We start from the raw sequence: 21470 nt of genomic DNA on the forward strand, positions 1-21470 counted from the left end.
GTCTTTCCACTGCCCAACCATATCTCCTGGCCGGCTCGGCAGGTCTCCTCCCCCGCTGAACACAGCTTGGGCCAAGCCCTGCTTTCCCTTCCTGAGTTGTCTTGACAGTTGTCGGACCTTCTTTGAGGCCAACCGAAAGTCCTCCTCCATAGCCTCCCCAAACTCCTCCCACACTTGAGTTTTTACTTCAGCAAGTGCTGCAGCCCTTCTGGCCGAACTGTACCCATCTGCTGCCTCCAGAGACCCCTGGGCCCGTCAAGCCCGAAAGGCATCCTTCTTAAGCTTTACGAACTCCCTACCCCCAACTTAGGTTGCCACTGCAACAGGCACAGACGACCTTTCGACCACAGCTCCTGTAAGCCACGATAGAGGCTTGGAACATGGCCCACTCGATTTCCATGTCCCCAACATCCCCACATCCCAAATGCAGGATAAATTGTCCTGGAGGTGGGGGTTGAAGAACATGCAGATAGGGGCCTCCGCTAGATGTTCCTAATTCACCCTCACTACACGTTTTGGTTTGCCAGGTCTGCCCAGCAGCCTCCCCCGCCACCTGAACTCACCACCAGGTGGTGATCAGTTGACAGCTCTGCTCCTCTTCACATCCGAGTGTCCAAGATGGCTGCAGATCTGATAATGTAATAACAGAGTCGATCATCGATCTTTGGCTTTGAGTGCTCTGATACCAAGTACAGTTATGAGCAACTCGATGGTCGAACATGGTGTTTTGAACTGACGCCCTGACCTGACCCACATGGGTAGAAGAACAACAACAAAGACGTCACAACACGCTTTTTTGGGATGTAAACATGGAGGCTACTGTAGTCACTGTTACGCTGGAAGACAGTGAAGATAGAAATGGCTTGTCAGATCCCAGCTTAAGTGGTGTATTGTTATTGGACTAATGTGCTAGTCACAGATTGGCCATAACAAATGCCATGCTCGAGCACAGAGTTGCTCATAAGTGTACTTGGTATCAGACAACTCTAGGCAAAAGATCGGTGATCGATTTTGCTATCGCATCATCAGATCTGTAGCCATCTAGGACACTCGGGTGAAGATAGGAGCAGAGCTGTCCACTGATCACCATCTGCTGGTGAGTTGGATTAGGTGGCAGGGGAGGCTGCTGGACTGACCTGACAAACCCAAATGTGGAGTGAGAGTGAGAGTGAACTCGGAACATCGAGCGGAGACCCCTGTTTGCATGTTCTTCAACACCCACCTCCAGGAGAATTTGTCCTGCATTCCTGGTGTGGTTGGGGACACACACAAACTGTCCTGCCTCTATAGTCAAAAATGTGGCTCTCTTTCCCCTCAGCCTTCTGCTTGTCATCATCTGCTCATAACTTTGCTTGCTCTCTGCATAACATTGACTACAGTGGCCTCCATGTTTACCTCCATACATAGCATGCTGTGACGTCTTTGTTATTTTTCTTCTGCCCATGCGTGCCAGATCAGGGCGGTGAGCAGTTCACAATGGAGTCTGACATAAGCCACATTTAAAAATTAATGTGAACAGTCAAACAAAAATAATCTGACCTCCACACAACACTGAACAGACGTGTCAACCATGACAGCCCAACAGTGTCCAGAGCCTTCAGCATGTTAGGGCGAATCTCATCTCACCCTGGCGCCTTGCCATCAGGCCGCTTCTTGACTACCTTGGTGACTTCTGCCTGGGATATTGATGAGTTTTCCACTAAGATTGATGAAGGAGTTCTTCAAAGTGGTCTTTCCATGCCCAACCATATCTCCAGGCCGGCTCAGCAGGTCTCCTCCCCCGCTGAAGACAGCTTGAGCCAAGCCCTGCTTCCCCTTCCTGAGTTGACTTGACAGTTGTCGGACCTTCCTTGAGGCCAACCGAAAGTCCTCCTCCATAGCCTCCCCAGATTCCTCCCACACTTGAGTTTTTACTTCAGCGAGTGCTGCAGCCCTTCTGGCCGAACTGTACCCATCTGCTGCCTCCAGAGACCCCTGGGCCCGTCAAGCCCGAAAGGCATCCTTCTTAAGCTTTACGAACTCCCTACCCCCAACTTAGGTTGCCGCTGCAACAGGCACAGACGACCTTTCGACCACAGCTCCTGTAAGCCACGTCCACGATAGAGGCTTGGAACATGGCCCACTCGATTTCCATGTCCCCAACCACATCCCAAATGCAGGATAAATTGTCCTGGAGGTGAGAGTTGAAGAACATGCAGATAGGGGCCTCCGCTAGATGTTCCTAGTTCACCCTCACTATACGTTTGGGTTTGCCAGGTCTGTCCAGCAGCCTCCCCCGCCACCTGAACTCACCACCAGGTGGTGATCAGTTGACAGCTCTGCTCCTCTTCACACCCGAGTGTCCAAGATGGCTGCAGATCTGATAATCGACTCTGATACAGAGTCGATCATCGATCTTTGGCTTTGAGTGCTCTGATACCAAGTACAGTTATGAGCAACTCGATGGTCGAACATGGTGTTTTGAACTGACGCCCTGACCTTACCCACATGGGCAGAAGAACAACAACAAAGACGTCACAGCACGCTATTTAGGGATGTAAACATGGAGGCTACTGTAGTCACTGTAACGCTGGAAGACAGTGAAGATAGAAATGGCTTGTCAGATCCCAGCTTGAGTGGTGTATTGTTATTGGACTTCTGTGCTAGTCACGGATTGGCCATAACAAACGCCATGCTCGAGCACAGAGTTGCTCATAAGTGTACTTGGTATCAGACAACTCCAGGCAAAAGATCGGTGATCGATTTTGCTATCGCATCATCAGATCTGTAGCCATTTAGGACACTCGGGTGCATGTTCTTCAACACCCACCTCCAGGAGAATTTGTCCTGCATTCCGGGGGTGGTTGGGGACATGGGGTCTGCATGGGCCATGTTCAAAGCCTCTATTTTGAGTAACTATGGCCCAGAGCAACCCTAAGTAAATCCTTAATGGCCATTAATAATTTATTTCTATTATTTTGGTGTTGGTAAGCGAGAACTCTATGGTGGCCTTTAATTAAATTTTTTTCTATAGTGTTGACATAAAGCGGGAGGAAACCAGAGCAACATGTAAACCCTAAATGGCCATTAATTAAACTAATTCTATTATTGTGGTGATGGTAAGAGGGATGAAACCTTAAAGTGGCCTTTAATTTTTTTCTATAGTGTTGACATAAAGCGGCAGGAAACCAGAGCAACCTGTAAACCCTAAATGGCCATTAATTAAACTAATTCTATTATTGTGGTGATGGTAAGAGGGATGAAACCTTAAAGTGGCCTTTAGTTTAATTTTTTTCTTATGGTGTTGATGTAAAGCGGGAGAAAACCAGAGCAACCTGTAAACCCTAAATGGCCATTAATTAAACTAATTCTATTATTGTAGTGATGGTAAGTGGGATGAAACCTTAAGGTGGCCTTTAATAACATTTTTTTTTCTATGATAACGTAAAGCGGGAGGAAACCGGAGACACCCGGAGGAAACCCAATGAATCTCTATAAGAAACTTGGACAGAGGCCACTAACTGGTCTCTGACAGACATTTGATGTCTTCACGACATCAAGACCGTTTAAAAATACCAGTGATGGATTTGACTGCTTTGCCGAATGAGCCAAAGAACTTGCTCATCTTGTTCTTTGGTGGTGTCAAAAGTAAGTATTTGACAGAGCAGGCAATGTAGTTCTCAACTACTTCTCCTTCAAGTGCCATTGCCACCAACACATCCTCGACACAGCCCCATTTCCTGCACATGTTTTCGACAATGGTTTTGTCCAGCCTTTTGTATGTTTTCGGGGTGATTGTAAAATCTTGTCCCTCAAGTTCGGCCCATGTCTTTTCAATCACCCTCCTAATAAAAGTTTCTGGTGATTCAGCTGGATGGGTTATCTTGGCTTTGCTGTAGATGCGAGAAACCACCTTAGTAACAAGTACACTGAGTTGTGTGTACTTCACTGTCTGTTCTCTTGTAGCAGCATGTGTTGATGATCGACTGACCTGAGAAACTGTTGAGATGAGTTGTTGGACGTCCTCCTCAGTTATTGGTGATAGAACCGTTCTATGTACTATCACTTTGGGTACTGGTGATAGAGAGTTTTTTGGTAGTATCACTTTGAGTGGTGGTGGTAATGGAGAGTTTCTAAGTACTCTCCATTCGGCTGATGGACATGTGTTGTCTGAGCTTTCAGACGCTCTCACATCGGGTTCTGGCGATGCGCTCTTAGACACTGCCCCCCTGGGTGTTGGTGAAGCGTTTGTCACTGAGGGTGTCCGTGATTTCTTCTCAGACACTAAAACTGTGGGTGATGGTGATAGTACCTCAGAGTCCATCAAATCCAATGCTACTTTATAACTGTGTCCAGAAGCTTGGGTTACTGGCAGTGTCACTGTAAGTATTGGCGATGTGCTTTCAGACGCTCTCACTTTGGGTGCTGGCGATGTGCTCTTAGACACTGCCACCCTGGGTGTTGGTGAAGCATTTTCTGATTGTGTCACTGAGGGTGTCTGTGATTTGTTCACAGACACTAAAACTGTGGGTGATGGTGATAGTACCTCAGAGTCCATCAAATCCAATACTACTTTAAGACTGTGTTCAGAAGCCTTAGTCTTCACCCACCAGCGCATCATTCCCAGCAAACGCCACACTTTGCCGGCTATGGCTGCATAAAGGGTCTCACGTGATGGCTGTTTTGAGTCAGCTTGAGAACTCACCTCCTCTGAAAGGTGACTGTGAAGAACATCACCAAGTTTTTGTGTGAAGCCTGAGTCTTGTCCCTCTGATATGCGCCGTAATTTACTGAACACAGCATGCTCATTTCCACCAAGTTCGTCATCATTCTCTGTTTCAAACAGTGTATCAATACTGTCAATGAAAGACTTCAGTGACTCACTGTTTTGAACTTTCGAGTTGGGAAAGAACTTGTTCTTGAGTTGTGTCCGGATTCTATTGATAGACAGTTTTGTAAACCTTGTGGCGAAAAAGGCCTTTACCTTGTCCCCCACTTCTTTCAAGAAGCCTCCCTCTCTTGGTAGGGGGCTGCCACTTGTCTTCTTAAAATCTGGACTTTGACAAAGCTGCTGTAAGGATGACCGGCTGGTAGAGACCTTAATCCTAACCGCCTCAACAAAGCTCTCAGCAATGATACATGAGACATTTTCAATCTTTAAGGAGGTGTCAGAATCAAGCACTGCACACTCATGATCTGCCACATCATGCAAAAGAGGTTCTGCCATGGCACTGACCTCTTTCGCAATTATTTCCTGGACAGCTTTAGTAGTTTGACTTATCAAGCTGTCCACTGATTCTGACATGAGCCTCTCAGGGGTGGATGACTTGACAGATCCCATGGCTGTCTGGCAGAGCTCTCCAATGTCCGCAATCTCATCTGCCTCTGCTAGTTTTTCAGTGTCGTGTCTTTTTCGTAGTGTCCATGGTCGAATTGTGCAGAAAGCATTGACCTTTGCCCTGGATACTTTTAACATGGAGCAGACATGAAGGACCATACCCTCAAGTCTGCCTGCTAAAGGTATGCGGTCAGGAACCACAATCTCGTATGTGCCCATACTCTCCATCTGACTATTTGCACTGTTAACAGCCTCCTGAGAAATGTATTCTGTTAAGGAGTTTGAGATGTGAGAGTCGACATAAGTTACATTCAGAACCTGAGCAAAGGCCTGAGCAACTGAGTCACCCAGACTGGACATAACATATCTGTCAGTAAGGGCAGCTGCATTATGACCAAGAGTTGCCTTTGCTGATTTTGACACGAATGTAGTCAAATCCAGCACTAACTCTGCCAACAAAATTTTCGTGGCATAATCAGCCTCACCAATCGTAATCTTGGCCCACTGTTCCTCTGTAATCCTTTCCAGAAACGACTCAATCAGTGGACGGATGTCATCAACTTTAATTGTAGCCATTATCTGTGCCTCGGAAGGTCCTGCTGTATCCATTTCGGTATTAAATAAATTACAATGGATGATCCTGAGTCGTCTTGTAGTTTGTGCTGTCGTCCTTTCAAGTGCTCCTCTCGGTCCTACAGAAATGAGAAAGTGTCTCTCCTCCAGTTCCCAAGTCTAAAGGCAAACTCTTGAAGGGGATATGTGATGTCATGTGGTGACATCACTATTAAGATTAAAGCAGCTCTGGAATCAATGTTCCGTGAGGAGGTGATGATGTCACCATCCAAATGAGATCAAAGTATTAAGATCAAAGCATCTCTGGAATCTCAATGTTCCGTGGTGACGTGATGATGTCACCAGGGTATGATGTCATCAGAGCAGTGAGATCATATCGTTTTCTGGAATGTCCAATGCCCCCCCTTTCTGCCTAGCAACGGAGATACATATATATGTGTATGTATATATATATATATATATATATATATATATATATATATATATATATATATTGTTTACTATATTGGCAATACTATATTGATTGTATGTGTTTTGTGGCTATATATTCTTGTATTCTTGTTTGTTTTTGGAAACTGAACTATCATGAACCTGATTCACAGTATATTGTATTCCGTAGAGAAAAGTAATAGCACACCGATCCCGATCAAACCGCACGTTTTGATATATAATTTGTCCTGCAACTCTTCAAGTTGTAGGACTAGTAGTGGGACGAAATTGCGTCCGGAAGAGGAAGAAGAAAAAATCCACAGTATCACAATTGTGCTCGGTGCGATTGCCCCGTGGCCCTAATGACTACAAAGATACATAAAACAACTTCAAAGAAACTCAAAATGACTACACAGAGACAAAACAACTATAAAATGACAAAACAACTACAAAGACCACTAAAATGACAAAGACACTCAAAATGACTACAAAGAGACAAAACAAAACAATTACAAAAAGACACAAAATGACTACAAAGAGACATAAAACAACTTCAAAGAGACTCAAAATGACTACAAAGACGCAAAAGACTCAAAATGACTACAAAGAGACATGAAACAACTTCAAAGAGACTCAAAATGACTACAAAGAGACAAAACAACTACAAAGAGACAAAAAAACTCTCTGTGAGGGTGATATCATGAATGATGCTGTGATTGACAGTTGAGGGTGTATGAGCGTTACCTTGATATGACCAATCAACACTGCACAGACTGCACTGCAAAAAAGGTGTGTCTAAAAACAAAATAAAAACACTAAATCTGAGGGAAATTATCTTGCTGCATGGACAGAAAATTTCACTTGACAAGATGTCTTGTATTAAGATTGTCAAATCTAGAAATAAGCATGTTGAACACTTAAAATAAGAATTTAACTCTTAAAACAAGATACATTGTCTAACACTTCTAAATCTAAGGTTTTTTTTTTATCTTGGTTAGAAACAAATCATTTGCAGTGTGGCTCCAAATGAATAGCCAGTGCAAGATACGGTTGTATTCTGGATATTTTGGCCGAATTTTTGTAATAAAGTACATGGTATCAGCAGTGCATTTTATAGGAGCACTTCATAACTGTTAAAAAAAAAATATATATATATATATATATATATATAACTATATATATATTTCATGCTTTGTGAAATTTATGGTGTTTGAGTGTTTTAGAACAAAGCCTGAACAAACCTTCAACTATACCAGAAAAGGAGATATGTGACTGGTCTTTCACAGGTTTTACTGGTGCAAAATAAGTGATTAAAACTCTAATTTACTGTACAAAATAGAAGAGTAAGGACTTCTGCATGTTAACGTAAAATCAAATCTTTTTGATTTCCCAGATCTAAGTTTCAGGATCATTACAACATCCAAACCTCAATCCAAAGTGTGGTAATTTAAGATTGAGGGTGGCTCTCAAGTGGCATCTCCTCTCAGTCAGAGCAGTTCTCCCTCAGACAGCGAGGAGCTCTGCTTATTCCCCAAAATCTGCCAGACTGGCTGTAGAGGCGAATGCCAGTGTTGAATATTTAATGGACAACAACATTTTCCTCCACACTCTCCACAGTTCAGCCATTATTGTATGAACTACAATATGCTGTAGAAGGGATTTTGCAAAGGAGGTAAGAGCAAGCGGCCGCTGCGAGTCAAGCATATGCCACAAGGGAGGACAGTGAGGGGGACTGAGGAGACTCACAGACTTGGCTGGTTATTACAAAACTATGTCCACACAGAATCCCAGGAGACAAAGCATCAGTGTTAGGTATGTCTAGTGTCAGGACACAAATTGGGAGGTGGCATTTTATTTTTCAAAAGCAGCCTAGATAAAAAGAAAAGCACAGAAAGATCCAGCCTTCTACAAGCTGTCAGATTTCAAACGGTCTTGACAATCCAGTGGTCCAAGTTATGAAGATGTTGTCTTCATGATGTGATGGCGTTATATTACTTGTCTTTTATCTAAACCAGCAACGTGCATCTACGCTCAGATGTCTGTATTTCACTGCAGAGACAGAGGTAGAAAAGCAGAACTGGGATGAAATAGTGTCTATAGAGTGATCTCATTCATCCATGTAGAACTGTACGGCAGGTGGAAATGAAACTACCCACTCGACTGTAGAGTTAGAGATATTTTTTACCACTCCTCTAAATGGCTTCACCAGTGTTTGCTGTTTATTTCTAACATTTGTTTTACCTTGTTGATTGCCAGATCATAAATCATAAATGTAGACATTTTCTGGCATTGATTGCCGTGTCAAAGGCATCAAAGCCCACTCATTTCTCATCTAAATAGGATAAATAAACAGATGAAGCCTGTCTGGGGGTTGACAACGCACACACGTTGTATGTGTTGCAATTTTAAAAGACTCAACTGCTTCCATCCGTGAGGTTTTTGTTGTAATACGCTGATTTTTTTCCACTCTAAATGCTCTTTTTGTGTCTACTGCTGATCAGATCGGAGATGTGGGGCACAAGAAGAAATCCTCAGAGGGTCGATACACGAGCCCCTAAATTACCTCAGTGGTTCTCACTTTTGAAATTAAATAGGCTTCCTGAATGATTTAAGGGCTGGCTTTATGGGAATAATGGAGGGCGAGTGCGGTAACAGGGTAACAATAAACACAGACGTGGAAAAACATAATAGCTGAACACATATATGGATACCCACGCATAAGCCATGTGAATAGACACATAATGCTGAATGCATCATGTATGCATGCAGTAAATCACTATTACTGTATATAAATCAATAAAGGAATATCTTTTCTTATAAACAATGCATTTGTATCTGTATTAATATTACAGCATGTTATAATTTTTCTGGCACACAGCCATGGATGGATTACTGAACGGGTCTACTGGGCTCCAATGTGGCGCTCTCGTGGCCATCACCTGCAAAATGTCACTAAAAGAAAACATACCCACCAGGAGGAGACTCAAAACGAATACAAGATAATATAAAACAACCATGAAGAGACACAAAAATACTACAAAGATGACAAAGCAACCACAGAGATACAAAACAGCTTTAAAGAGACCACAAAGACACAAAATTACTACAAAGAGACACAAAACAACAAAATTACTTCAAAAAGACACAAAACAACTAGAAAGACACTTGAAATTACTTAAACTTACTACAAAAAGACACAAAACAACTACATAGAGACTTGGAATGACTTGAATGACTTTAAATTACTACAAAGCAAGGTTATAATAGTTTTGGATTTTTCATTAGTTTTAGTTTTAATTTCGTTGTCAATTTTTGTTTTCAAATTCAGTTAGTTTTAATTAGTTTTTAGAGTGAGTTTGCTAGTTTTGATTAGTTTTATTTTTTGGAAAATGCTTAGTTTTAGTTTAGTTTTTATTAGTTTTAGTGTTAGTTTTAGTTTTTTGTAATGGGGTATTTGTTGGGTGCCAGATTCAATAAGGTCACAATAAATGTTTCCTTTATTTCCTTTGTCTGATCCATCTCAGCCCCAATAAATTTACTAAGTCATAAAACCAGATAGATGAAATAGATTTCATATCAACCAAAAAGGTTTATGTATGAAAAAAGTTGTCAAAGACGAAAACTAAGGACATTTTCACTATAATTTTAGTTAGTTTTGTAACCACACAATACAGTTTCAGTCAGTTATCGTTTTTTAAAAAACTCCCGTTTTTATTTTTATTTCAGTTAACGAAAATGTTTTTTCAATTCTAGTTTTCGTTATTTCGTTAGTTTTCGTTAACTATAATAACCTTGCTATAAAGAGACACAAAACAACTACAAAAATATTTGAAATTATTACAAAGAGACACAAAACAACAACAAATAGATTCCAAACAAATACAAAGATACTCAAAATGACTACAAAGACACACAAAACAGCTACAACAAGAAAAAAAAAGTCAAAATAGAGACACCAAACAAATATACTTGGATGCCAAATGATTACACAAAGGGTCTAGGAAAACTAGTAGGAAGAGACACAAAGACCACAAAGGGTTACAAAACCACAAAAAGGGCCTTTTACATGTCCATGTCCAGGGGCTCTTTGTGTCATAATCGGCCCATGCTTGCATGGCACACGCTGTCAGTGGCTCAGAGAGCGGAGGTAGGACATGGGTGTGTGCGGAGATACTTGAGGGAGCAATATAAGGCAGCTGTGCTCTCCTGACCTTTTTGTTCCTGTTTCTCTCCTGTTAGGTTTTCCTGCCATCAACCTGCTGTTAATATAAAGAAAGTCTGTGACCTCTTCCCGGCTATTCACCTTCTATAATTCACACTCCTTCAGCTTAAATTTTGAAATAAGCTCTTAACTTATAAAAAAAAGAAGCAATTTAACATTTACAATGGTTTTCATTAATGTCTGTCTTTTTCAAAAGACCATTCTTCATCTTATTTCTCATCATTCATTCACACCTTCTTCACTCTTAAACCACAAAACTCATAGTCAAGTTTTTTTTTTCTTTTCTCCCTTCACACATTACCTTTACTTTTCAGAAACACGGCCGCTCAACCACATCACCCGCTAATATGTTATCCTTGCACTTTTCCTTTCTGTCTCTCGAACCGCACTCCATTGCTTTTGTGAGGTTTTTTTTGTCTCCTCATTCTCTGTCTCCACTGAAGAGTACATGAATGGACTGTGGAGCAGCTGTATTTTTGACAGGACTAATAGGTCTGATATTTTACCTGGAACAACGGCCGATGCTGCATTACACTTGCATTGATCTACACTTACTGTGCAAGCCGACACATTGACACTGTAAGAGCTGTACATGTGTTTCAGTGGAGATTAGCATTCACTCCAACCGCAAAGAGACACAAAATTACTACAAAGAGACACAAAATTACTACAAAGAGACACAAACCAACGACAAAATTACTTCAAAGAGACACAAAACAACTACAGAAACACACAAAACAACTACAAAGATACTTGAAATTACAACAAAGAGACACAAAACAACTACAAAAGACTTGAAATGACTACAAAGAGACACAAAACAACTACAACGAGACACAAAACAACTACAAAGAGACACAAGGTTACTACAATGAGGCACAAAATGACAAAGAGACTCAAAATTACCACAAAGAGACACAAAACAACAACAAAGAGATTCAAAACAACGACAGAGAAACTTGAAAATTCTACAAAGAGAGACAAAACAACTACAAAAGACTTGAAATGACTACAAAGAGACACAAAACAACTACAAAGAGACACAAGGTTACTACAGTGAGGCACAAAACAACAACAAAGAGATTCAAAACAACGACAGAGAAACTTGAAAATACTACAAAGAGAGACAAAACAAATACAAAAGACTTGAAATTACCTTTTTTTGTCTCCTCATTCTCTGTCTCCACTGAAGAGTACATGAATGGACTGTGGAGCAGCTGTATTTTTGACAGGACTAATAGGTCTGATATTTTACCTGGAACAACGGCCGATGCTGCATTACACTTGCATTGATCTACACTTACTGTGCAAGCCGAGACATTGACACTGTAAGAGCTGTACATGTGTTTCAGTGGAGATTAGCATTCACTCCACATACCATTTGGTGGCTGCTTTATCACCTCTTGGCTCCATGTGTGCGTATAGTTTTATCACGCATGGCCACGGAGGGAATCAAACCACTAACCCTGCTAGTGTTACTGTCACGCTTTACCAGCCGAGCCATACAGAAAGCTTTCTACTCGCATGGGATTATTCAAAAATATTCTGCAGCACAGGGCCCAATGCTAACACGAATTCCTCGACCGCCTTACTAGTTCATGAGTTCATGAAAAGTAGAACACTTTTCCCCATTTTTCACACAGCCTTCAAGTCTTTTTTGTGCAAGCGCTACCCAATCACAGCGCAGTCAAAGGAAATGCTAAACAAGATGATTGGTCAGGAGTGGGCCATTTTCAGCAGGACATTTTTCACTTCACACGCTACAGTGAGAAGTTCTGATTTGTGTGAGCTGCGATAATTTTCAGGTGTGCACTGTGAGAAATGTGAGTGTGTACTTACACAAGACACACACACACAGGAGAAAAAAAAGTAAGTAGACTACCAAAATGTAACCCTGAATAGTAAACACAGACTTTGTTAAAGCTGGAGTAAGAGTTAAAGGGTGCTGTCTGTGTTGAGGCATTTTAACTTTTAAAGGGGTACACCATCAATTTTACACATGGAGTCCAGTTAACTTGTCAAAAGGACAGACCTGGAAGCCTGTCTTACAAAGTGGCCATGTAGTTTTGAAACCCCCAAAAAGTTATCATCATAATCACCTCGAATTCCATGTCATGGTATCCTACAATGACCATGCAACTTTCTGCCAAAGTTATAACAGTTTTTGTAATTTTCACATGACCTAAATTCTGTTTTGTGTTTCTTTCTCTTTGCTTTGTTTCACCGCTTTTTAGAGGAAGAAGCTCAGTTTGCAGCATGGGGGTGAGATGTCCTTCGCGTCCATTTTAATCAGCTGCAGTTGCTTCGCTGACCAAGGAACAATTACAAAGAGAATCAAAATGACTACAGAGGAAGACACAAAACAACTACAAAGAGACTCAAAATGACTACAGAGAGACACAAAACAACAACAAAGGGGCTTGGAATGACTACAAAGAGACAAAACAACTACAAAGAGACTAAAAATGACTACAAAGAGACACAAAACAACAACAATGGGACTTGAAATGACTACAAAGAGATACAAAACAACTACAACAAGAAACAAAAAGTAAAAAACAACTACACTTCAGAAAAAACCTAGCTACAAAATGCCCAGAGCAATTACAAAGTGCCTCGAAAGATCACAAGCTTCTCGAAAGAGACACGAGACCACAAGGAGATACAGTTACAAATACAAAGAATTGTGTAAAAAACAAGTATGATCTATTTCAAAATGGTTAAATAAATACCTGATTTTACCAGAGCCAATAGGGATGTTTTTACATTTCACCTAAAAATGTAATCAATCAAATCAATGTGTGTCCATGATCCTGTAGTTAAAACTATCCGGTTCAGTTCAAAACAAACTGCAGGTAAAAACTTGAATCTGTCAGACATTGGGTTTTTTTTTACTACTCATGGGGTTTAGTTATGACTACTTAATTATCTAAAAAACATGTTTAAAATTCACCACCTAAATCAAAAAAATAATTATTTTCTTTCTACTTTCTCTTACTTTTAGAGACATTTATCCATTTGGATTCTCTAGGTGTGATCTGCCGAGTGCTTGAGATAGCGTCTGAAGAAATGTCTGTCTTCTCTCTTATTTTTAGTCCCTCCATGAAACTGCTCACACCAAGGTCTGTGGATTACCTTGAGCTTCGAGGCCATGATTTCTGGAAAGAGAGCTTGCTGTTGAGCTGTTTGTTGCTTTGAGCACGAAAAGTCGAGTGCCATAAAGTTCCATTATATTCAAGATATCTCCAACACTCTGCAGCACACAGAAAACTCTAAAAAGTAATGTTCTTTTGATTTTGGGTGAATTTATTTGAATATGGGCTTTAAAAGAAGTGGGCAAAGGGGGTGTAATGATACTGTAGATCATGGGTCTCAAACTCGCGGCCCGCGGGCCAATTGCGGCCCTTGTGATGTTTTGTGGCCCCCACCTTGATATGAAAGTGTAATTAATGTGAGTTTTATATGAATGGCACTTTACCGTGTTGTGTGTGGAAGGTCCCTTTAATTCCTTTTTTTGGTAATTTTGGGTCTTTTTTGGTAATTCTGTTTCTTTTTTTGGTAATTTTATGTCTTTTTTGGTAATTCTGTTTCTTTTTTTAGTAAGTTTGTGTCCTTTTTTTGGTAATTTTGTGTCTTTAAAATAATTTTGTCTTTTTTAATTAATTTTGTGTCTTTTTTGGTAATTCTGTGTCTTTTTTGGGTCATTTTGTGTTTTTTTTTTTTTTTAGTAATTTCGTTTTTTTTCTGTCATATTGTGTCTTTTTCAGTCGTTTTGCGTCTTTTTTGGTCATTTTGTGTCTTTTTTTTAGTAAGTTTGTCTTTTTTTGGTCATTTTGTGTCTTTTTTTTAGTAATTTAGTTTTTTTTCTGTCATTCCGTGTCTTTTTTTCTGTCATTTTCTCATTTCGTAATTTGAGTTTGAGACCCCTGCTGTAGATGTTACTGAGTTGCATTTTGGGAATTGTAGAATTGAGGTTTCTCTTTAACTTTGCTTGATGGCACATTAAGCATACATGCAACAGTACAGTCTGCTTTTTTTGCACCTAATACAATATCCAGTGTTTTCTACATTACAGAAAGTTCTAATAGTTTACAATTCTTAAACTGTCTTCGATATTCAGTCCGAGCTTTTTTACTTACTCCCTGTAGCATCTTACGTGCTTATGGTCAGCAAACCATGACAAACCATTGACAATGTTGTTTCATCGGGAGGACCGAGGCTGCAAAGTCACTCATGCTGCAGTTAAAAATGGCATAATATTGATTATTAAGACTATTCATAGTATGTCGATGCCTCTTTATTCTTTTACAAGAAAGCTAAATATTTGAGAAAAATAGTCATACCCAAAGAATGATGTACTGTTTATGTTGAAAATCCAACTGTTATAAAGGTGAACTCACATTCACATTTTGACTTTTTCGCACTTCATAATTTGGATGAAATTACATTTTAATGTTCCCCCCATGGGGAAGATTTGGCACAAATTCCTAGCTGCATGCATGCTTCATGAATCCAACACACTAAATAAATACAACAGAAAAATGTTCACCTCTTTCTCCGTCCATCCCTCCGTTCCTTCTCTCTCTCATTCATATTCCAACACACACACACACACACACACACACACACATAGAGAGAGGTGGTGAGGATGTGGTTGTCAGACATGCCAGCAGCAGGTTCAGTGTGTTATCTGAGCCTGAAAACCTGCGCAGAGCAAGTCTGCCATCTACTGAGGAAGAGAGGGGAGAGTTTCATCTTCTAGCATATAGATGCATATACAGTGTCCTGATACAGATGTTCATATTTCTTGGTCTGATTTAAACCCATTTAATGCTATATCTCTATATCTCTAAGGTAAAGCTAATGGAAGCTCATGGAAAAAAATGTTAGACCCTTGTTTTCTTCAATTTCTTGTTCATTTTAATGCCTGGTACAACTAAAGGTACATTTGTTTGGACAAATATAATGATAACAACAAAAATAGCTCATAGGAGTTTAATTTAAGAGCTGATGGTTTTCTTAATAATAACCAAAATCATTATCAGGAAAACCATGGAAAATGGCTAGATATCAGCTCTATATTTGTCCAAACAAACAATGAACAAGAAACTGAAGAAAACAAGGGTGGTCTAATCATTTTTCCATGACTGTATTTTGACCGCTAGATTTACAACATGTACCAGTATATGTATCTTTTGCCCATGCCTAAATGAAAATGCTTATTATTATGGTTCTTTAAAACTAGATCAGGGATGGGCAACTGGAGGCCCAGGGGCCGCATACGGCCCGCACCCTCACTTGAAGTGGCCCTCAGTACAACTACATGCATTTGAGCATGAAATCTTAAAAGTGCAGTGTAAAAATGCTTCTTGTAATTAATGTTGGTCTGCTGTTCTTATACTAAAAAAAAAGAAATCACTGTAAGTGGTTATTTTTTATTTGCTTTAATCCTTTTGTATTCCTATTTATACTGTTATACATGCATTAGAGCATGAAATATGTTAAGTTACTGCACTGTAAACATATTTAAAATTGCAGTTTCATCATATCTAGTTAAGTGCACAGTGGTGTGCATGAAAAATTTTGGCCCCCTCCAGCATTTAAGTTGCCCATCCCTGTTCTACAGTTTGCATGCTCTGCCACGTTACAGAATGCAAAGCACACCTGGCTCTCCTCACACACTGTAGGAAAATCACTTAATTAAAAAAAACAAACAGAGAAAAATACATACAGAGAAATAAATCATAGGTATTTTTGGGGAACAATTAATTTGTTAATGATATGTAGCTATTTAATTGTTGTTTTCCCTGTCCTTATGTTGTAATCATTGTATTTCCTTTGCAGCTTATTACAACAAATATTTATGTTTGGAGTTAGCAGCATCCTCTAGTGGCCAGAGTTATAATGAAGGACACCACAACTTGGTGAAGGAAAGGATGTGAAGTATAAAGAAAAACAAAGTCTGCATACTTTGTAACTTATTTTATTGTTTGTAGCACTGAACCATGGACTTTTATTGCCCTAAACCAGGGGTCTCAAACTCAAATTATCTGGGGGCCGCTGGAGGCAGTATCAAAAATGACCAAAAAAAGACAAAATGACAAAAAAAACAAAAACACAAAGTGACAGAAAAAAAACTAAATTACTTATAAAAAGACACAAAATTATAAAAAAGACACAAAATGACAGAAAAAAAACTAAATTACTTATAAAAGGGATTTAAAGGGACCTTCCACACACAACACAGTAAAGTACCATTCATATAAAACTCACATTAAACTTTCATATCAAGGTGGGGGCCATAAAATATCGTCACGAGGGCCGCAATTGGCCCGCGGGCCGCGAGTTTGAGACCCATGCTCTAAACTAACATATATGGTCATTTGTGTTGAAGTACTGGCCTGAAGAGTCAATAATAACTCTGTTACAGTGTTACAAAGGCAACACGTCCCAAAGAGTTAACACTCTTTTCTTCACTCTATTAACACTCATATGCACACCTTTAAAGTGTTTAAATTACCTTGGGTATTGTTAATTAGCGACTGCTGATTTTGCTGTGTAATTTCCTTCATCTAACTCGTGTTTAATCTATTATCTGTCCTCATATCTCTATACTATCAAATGCTTTAGAAGTTAAAAAAATAATCAGTTTTTCAAGGATTTTGGATGAATGGGGGATAAAATCCTAGAGATCCAGTGGGAATAACATATTATGTTGTTGCTTTCTTTACATCTTCTATTTAACCACCTACATGTAAAGCACCGCGGCGCTGACAAATCGGCGGGACAGAGAATGAAAAATCAGTCTGAATAATTCCACGTGGGTGTCCTTTTTTAAAATGACTGGGCCCTAAGCTGTTCATTGCACGTCGTGATTGATTACTTTAAGAAAAAGTAAATCCCATTTCAATTACTAATTTGACCCACAGCAGCTTCCAGCACACTTAAATATGTATGAATGTCACACACGCAGCCACTAATCACAGCCAGCCTGCGAGTGAAACTGTGGATTAAAGAAGAATGTATATATTGTGTAACTCCCACGCCGTTCTCTTAATCCTTACACATCGCTGTACATGACATATGAGATGAAATCGAAGATCAACTTTCTTTTTCTTTTGCTCATCGAGTGCATTATTCATTGAAAACTGATCAAAAGTCAATCTCTAGACCTATCTATCGCCTGTGTGTTGCACATACCTGTATGTATCTCTGCGTTTTTTTTTTTTGCACTTATCTTTTCCTCGCAGCCAAAGCTGAAGATATACAGTAGAAACTTCATCTTTTCTGTTTCATCCTGCGCAGGGGTTCCTGCACTGTGTCACCACCGAGCTCAAAGGGGGAATCTGTGACTTGATAAGTCCGGGTAACATCAAGGAGAAGCCATGTTTTATTCATCGGCACAAAGCTCCTGAATTCACTCAAATCAAATTCGCCCGCCTTTGTTTGAGAGATCAGGGTTGAGGTTTGACACATATAGAAATGATTGGATTTCTTAGACTTATAAAGGGGAAAAAAAACAGGAGGGAGTGAAAAAGTTATGAGTGCAGGAGAGGACAGGGCAAGGATACAACAGTTAGTTAGTATTAGTATGAGTTATAGTTTTAATTTCGTTGTGAATTTTTGTTTTCAAATTCAGTTAGTTTTAATTAGTTTTTAGAGTGAGTTTACTAGTTTTTGTTTAGTTTTTAGTTTTTGAAAATGCTTAGTTTTAGTTTAGTTTTTATTAGTTTTAGTGTTAGTTTTAGTTTATTTGGAATGGGCTTTGCAATGCGAGATTCAAAGAGGTCGTAATACATTTTTCCTTTTTTTTCTCTTCGGTTTATCAAACATCCAAAGAGTGTTGAGCCGGTGACATGTTTGCTTTTTGCTCAAGCACACTTCGGATTACCATAATAACTTTCGGATTTTCAATGTGTTCTGAAAGCTGAGAAGTTGCTCTTTACAGCCAATATAGTGTCATTACGGTAATTTCACTGGTGCTTCTCCCGGAAGCCACAAAACAGGAATAAACACACTCAGCAGAGGAGAAATAGAAACACTGGATTATGATTGAAAAAAAGTTGATAAAGACGAAAACAAAGGACATTTTCACTATAATTTTAGTTAGTTTTGTAACCACACAATACAGTTTCAGTTGGTTTTTATTTTTATTTCAGTTAATGAAAATGTTTTTTCAATTCTAGTTTTCGTTATTTATATATAGGTATAATAATTTTGGGACAGGGTCGTTTCTGTGGAGTTAAATAAGGAGTAAGAGAGTAAGGATTAGCCCAATAGCTGGACATGTTTGTTTTTCTGATGCACAAATTTATGTTTTCCATCACGGCCCTTTTATTCTCTGTTTCACTCTCACAGTCTTTCACTCTTTCACACAATCCGCCGCAGCGTTGTCTCTCGATAAGTCAGCCGCTCTCACATTCGGGTGACCTTGGCACCCTGCTGATTCACTTGTTTTGTTGCAATTCTTTCATCCTGTGTGTTTCGCTCTCCTTTCAGATTTTTCTATCCCTCCTCTCTCCCACTCTGATCTCCCGCTGTCAAAGAAATTCAAATACTTTTTTGAGCAGCGCACACCGAGGTCAGATGTGATTTGCAGAAATTTCGGATTTGTTTTACTCTCGGATTTGGACGCTGCAGTAATTTCCAGAAAGGTCTCATCACATGATAAGTGCTCAATAAACCCCGAGTCGAGCCCTGCAGGAATTTCAAATGATTAGGAGTGAATTTTTATGAGGCACGTTTGGGTTTTTATCTCATCTGCTCAAATTTCCTTTTTTTTTTGTACTTTCTTTTGTTCTCGTTTTATCTCCTGTCTTGTTTCACTGTGTTTCATCAACTAAAGTAAATTAAACTAAACCCCCAGACTCACTTCGCGTATCACAGCAGCGACTTCGAGTGTCAGCCGGGCTCATAATGTGATCCAGGTCACTGCAGCAATGTCACAGAGTTACAGTGCTGTCGAGTTCTGAACTCCCACTCAGTGTTTGAGCCTCCTGTGCCAACAATACGCCTCACACTGCAGCCACAGAACACAGAGTAAAAAACATATATAACATCTTTTTACTTTCCAGTGAGACCTGGCAGGAAATTACAGGTTAGATAATAAATATTTCAACAGCAAAATCACATACTCTTGAAAAGAGATAAATAGAATGACAACATAATTGTATTTCTTTAAAAAAATAAAAGTGCATGTGTCTTTTTTTAGTTTCTGGTGAATATGTGAACGTTTGTGAGGTTAACCCTCTGGAGTCCATCTATCTTTATTGAAAATACACATGTTTTATTAACAGTAATAACTTTATTTATATATGATATGTAGACAAGCTGAGAAAGCCGGTTGAAAGTTAAATCATAGGAGCTTTTTACAGTGTGTCATTTATGTTTCTAGACCATTTTTAAAAATGTGAATTATCTTTCTACAATGAAAACTATTACTATTTTTAATTTACATGCAAAGAGAGTGTTTTGTAGTTTTATTATTTATTATTTTTTCTGCTGTTTTTGTGTACATAAATGGTAAAAAATAAAAAATAAAGTACTTTTCCATAGACGCCTGTGTCTTTTGCCTGTATTTCCGGTTCCTGGCAGCTTTATACTTTCTTAATTAAAATAAAATGAAAAACCTGACTGATAGCCAAGTTTGTGTGGAGAAAAAGGAGCCATGCATGTGATGTAAGGACAGACTGAAAGATGCTAATCACAGACAGAGATTAATGCATAGGAAGTTGACAAATATGAACCAAAATCTCCTGGACCTCAGAGGTTTAAAAGGAGAATTTTCTCACTCCATAGGGAAAACTTTTGTCTTGTTTATGTACTAAATGATGTGATAAAAATGACAGGTTAAAAGACGTACTAAGGAGTCGGCTGTTGATTTCCAATTGCACCTTGCCAAATATGGTCACTTCTGGCTCCAAAAAAATCAATATCCTATCTGATAAAAGGTGGAAACTGTAGTTAATACATCTTGCACATACGTACGCTGTAACTGCAGACAGAAAAAGAAAGCATCACTTTTAGTGTTTCTGTCTTCTGAGCAGTTTATGATCACACATCGTTATGTAAAATGCATCTCCAGGCCCCTCATTAGCCTCACATTAAATATCAGACACAGCCGATGTTGCTACCAGTTGCGTGTACTGCAGGTGATCTTCTGTTACACTCACTGTTAATGCCCAGAATGTAAAATTTAAGCAAACTGGGGAAGGAGAAAACTCCTTTGAGACTGCTGACTACTCAGGTTCCACCTGCTGGCACTTTCTCAAACTCTAAGTAGCGGTGTCCTTGTTAATTGAATGTGTGCTGCAGTCAGTCAGTCAGCGGCTTGTCACATCTGTTAGACCTTAGCGCTGGTAATTTTGTGTCTTTTTAAATACATTTTGTGTCTTTTTTTGTGCTAATTTTGTGTCTGTTTAAAAAAAAAGTTGTCTTTTTATTAGTAATTTTGTGTCTTTTTTGGGTCATTTTGTGTCTTTTTTTAAGTAATTTAGTGTTTTTTCAGTCATTTTGTGTCTGTTTAAAAAAAAAATTCTTTTTTTAATAATTTTGTCTTTTTTGTAATTTTGTGTCTTTTTTGTAATTTTGTGTCTTTTTCTAATAATTTTGTGTCTTTTTTTTAGTAATTTTGTGTATTTTTTGGTCATTTTGTGTCTTTTTTTGGTCATTTTGTGTCTTTTTTTGGTCATTTTGTGTCTCTGCTGACTACTCTGTTCAGGTTCCACCTGCTGGCACTGTTTCAAACTCTAAGTAGCGGTGTCCTTGTTAATTGAATGTGTGCTGCAGTCAGTCAGTCAGTGGCTTGTCACATCTGTTAGACCTCAGCACTAACTCTGTTTGGACTTCATCACGTCCTCTGACACAGTGTTGACGATAACAACAAGGTAATTGCCTCCGAGAAGAAGCTGACACCTATTAGAATACGCG

At 39.3% G+C, this 21470-nt stretch overlaps 1 protein-coding gene across 1 annotated transcript; it reads right to left on the reverse strand.

Moving 5' to 3' along the window:
• Positions 1-1129: 1129 nt before the first annotated feature.
• Positions 1130-5460, reverse strand: LOC131989753 (uncharacterized). The gene is made up of 2 exons (XM_059355072.1): positions 2810-5460; positions 1130-1222 (listed from the first exon to the last, which is right to left on the reverse strand). Exon 1 carries the CDS (start codon positions 5453-5455, stop codon positions 3536-3538), a length of 1920 nt encoding a protein of 639 aa, XP_059211055.1. The 5' UTR covers positions 5456-5460; the 3' UTR covers positions 1130-1222; positions 2810-3535.
• Positions 5461-21470: the final 16010 nt, after the last annotated feature.

This window comes from Centropristis striata, chromosome 17 (genome assembly GCF_030273125.1).
Source record: "Centropristis striata isolate RG_2023a ecotype Rhode Island chromosome 17, C.striata_1.0, whole genome shotgun sequence".
NCBI classification, from domain to species: Eukaryota; Metazoa; Chordata; class Actinopteri; order Perciformes; family Serranidae; genus Centropristis; species Centropristis striata.

What these genes read in the sequence shown, in the direction of transcription:
- LOC131989753 (XM_059355072.1), bottom strand. Translation starts at nt 5,455, where the DNA reads ATGTTAAAAGTATCCAGGGCAAAGGTCAATGCTTTCTGCACAATTCGA.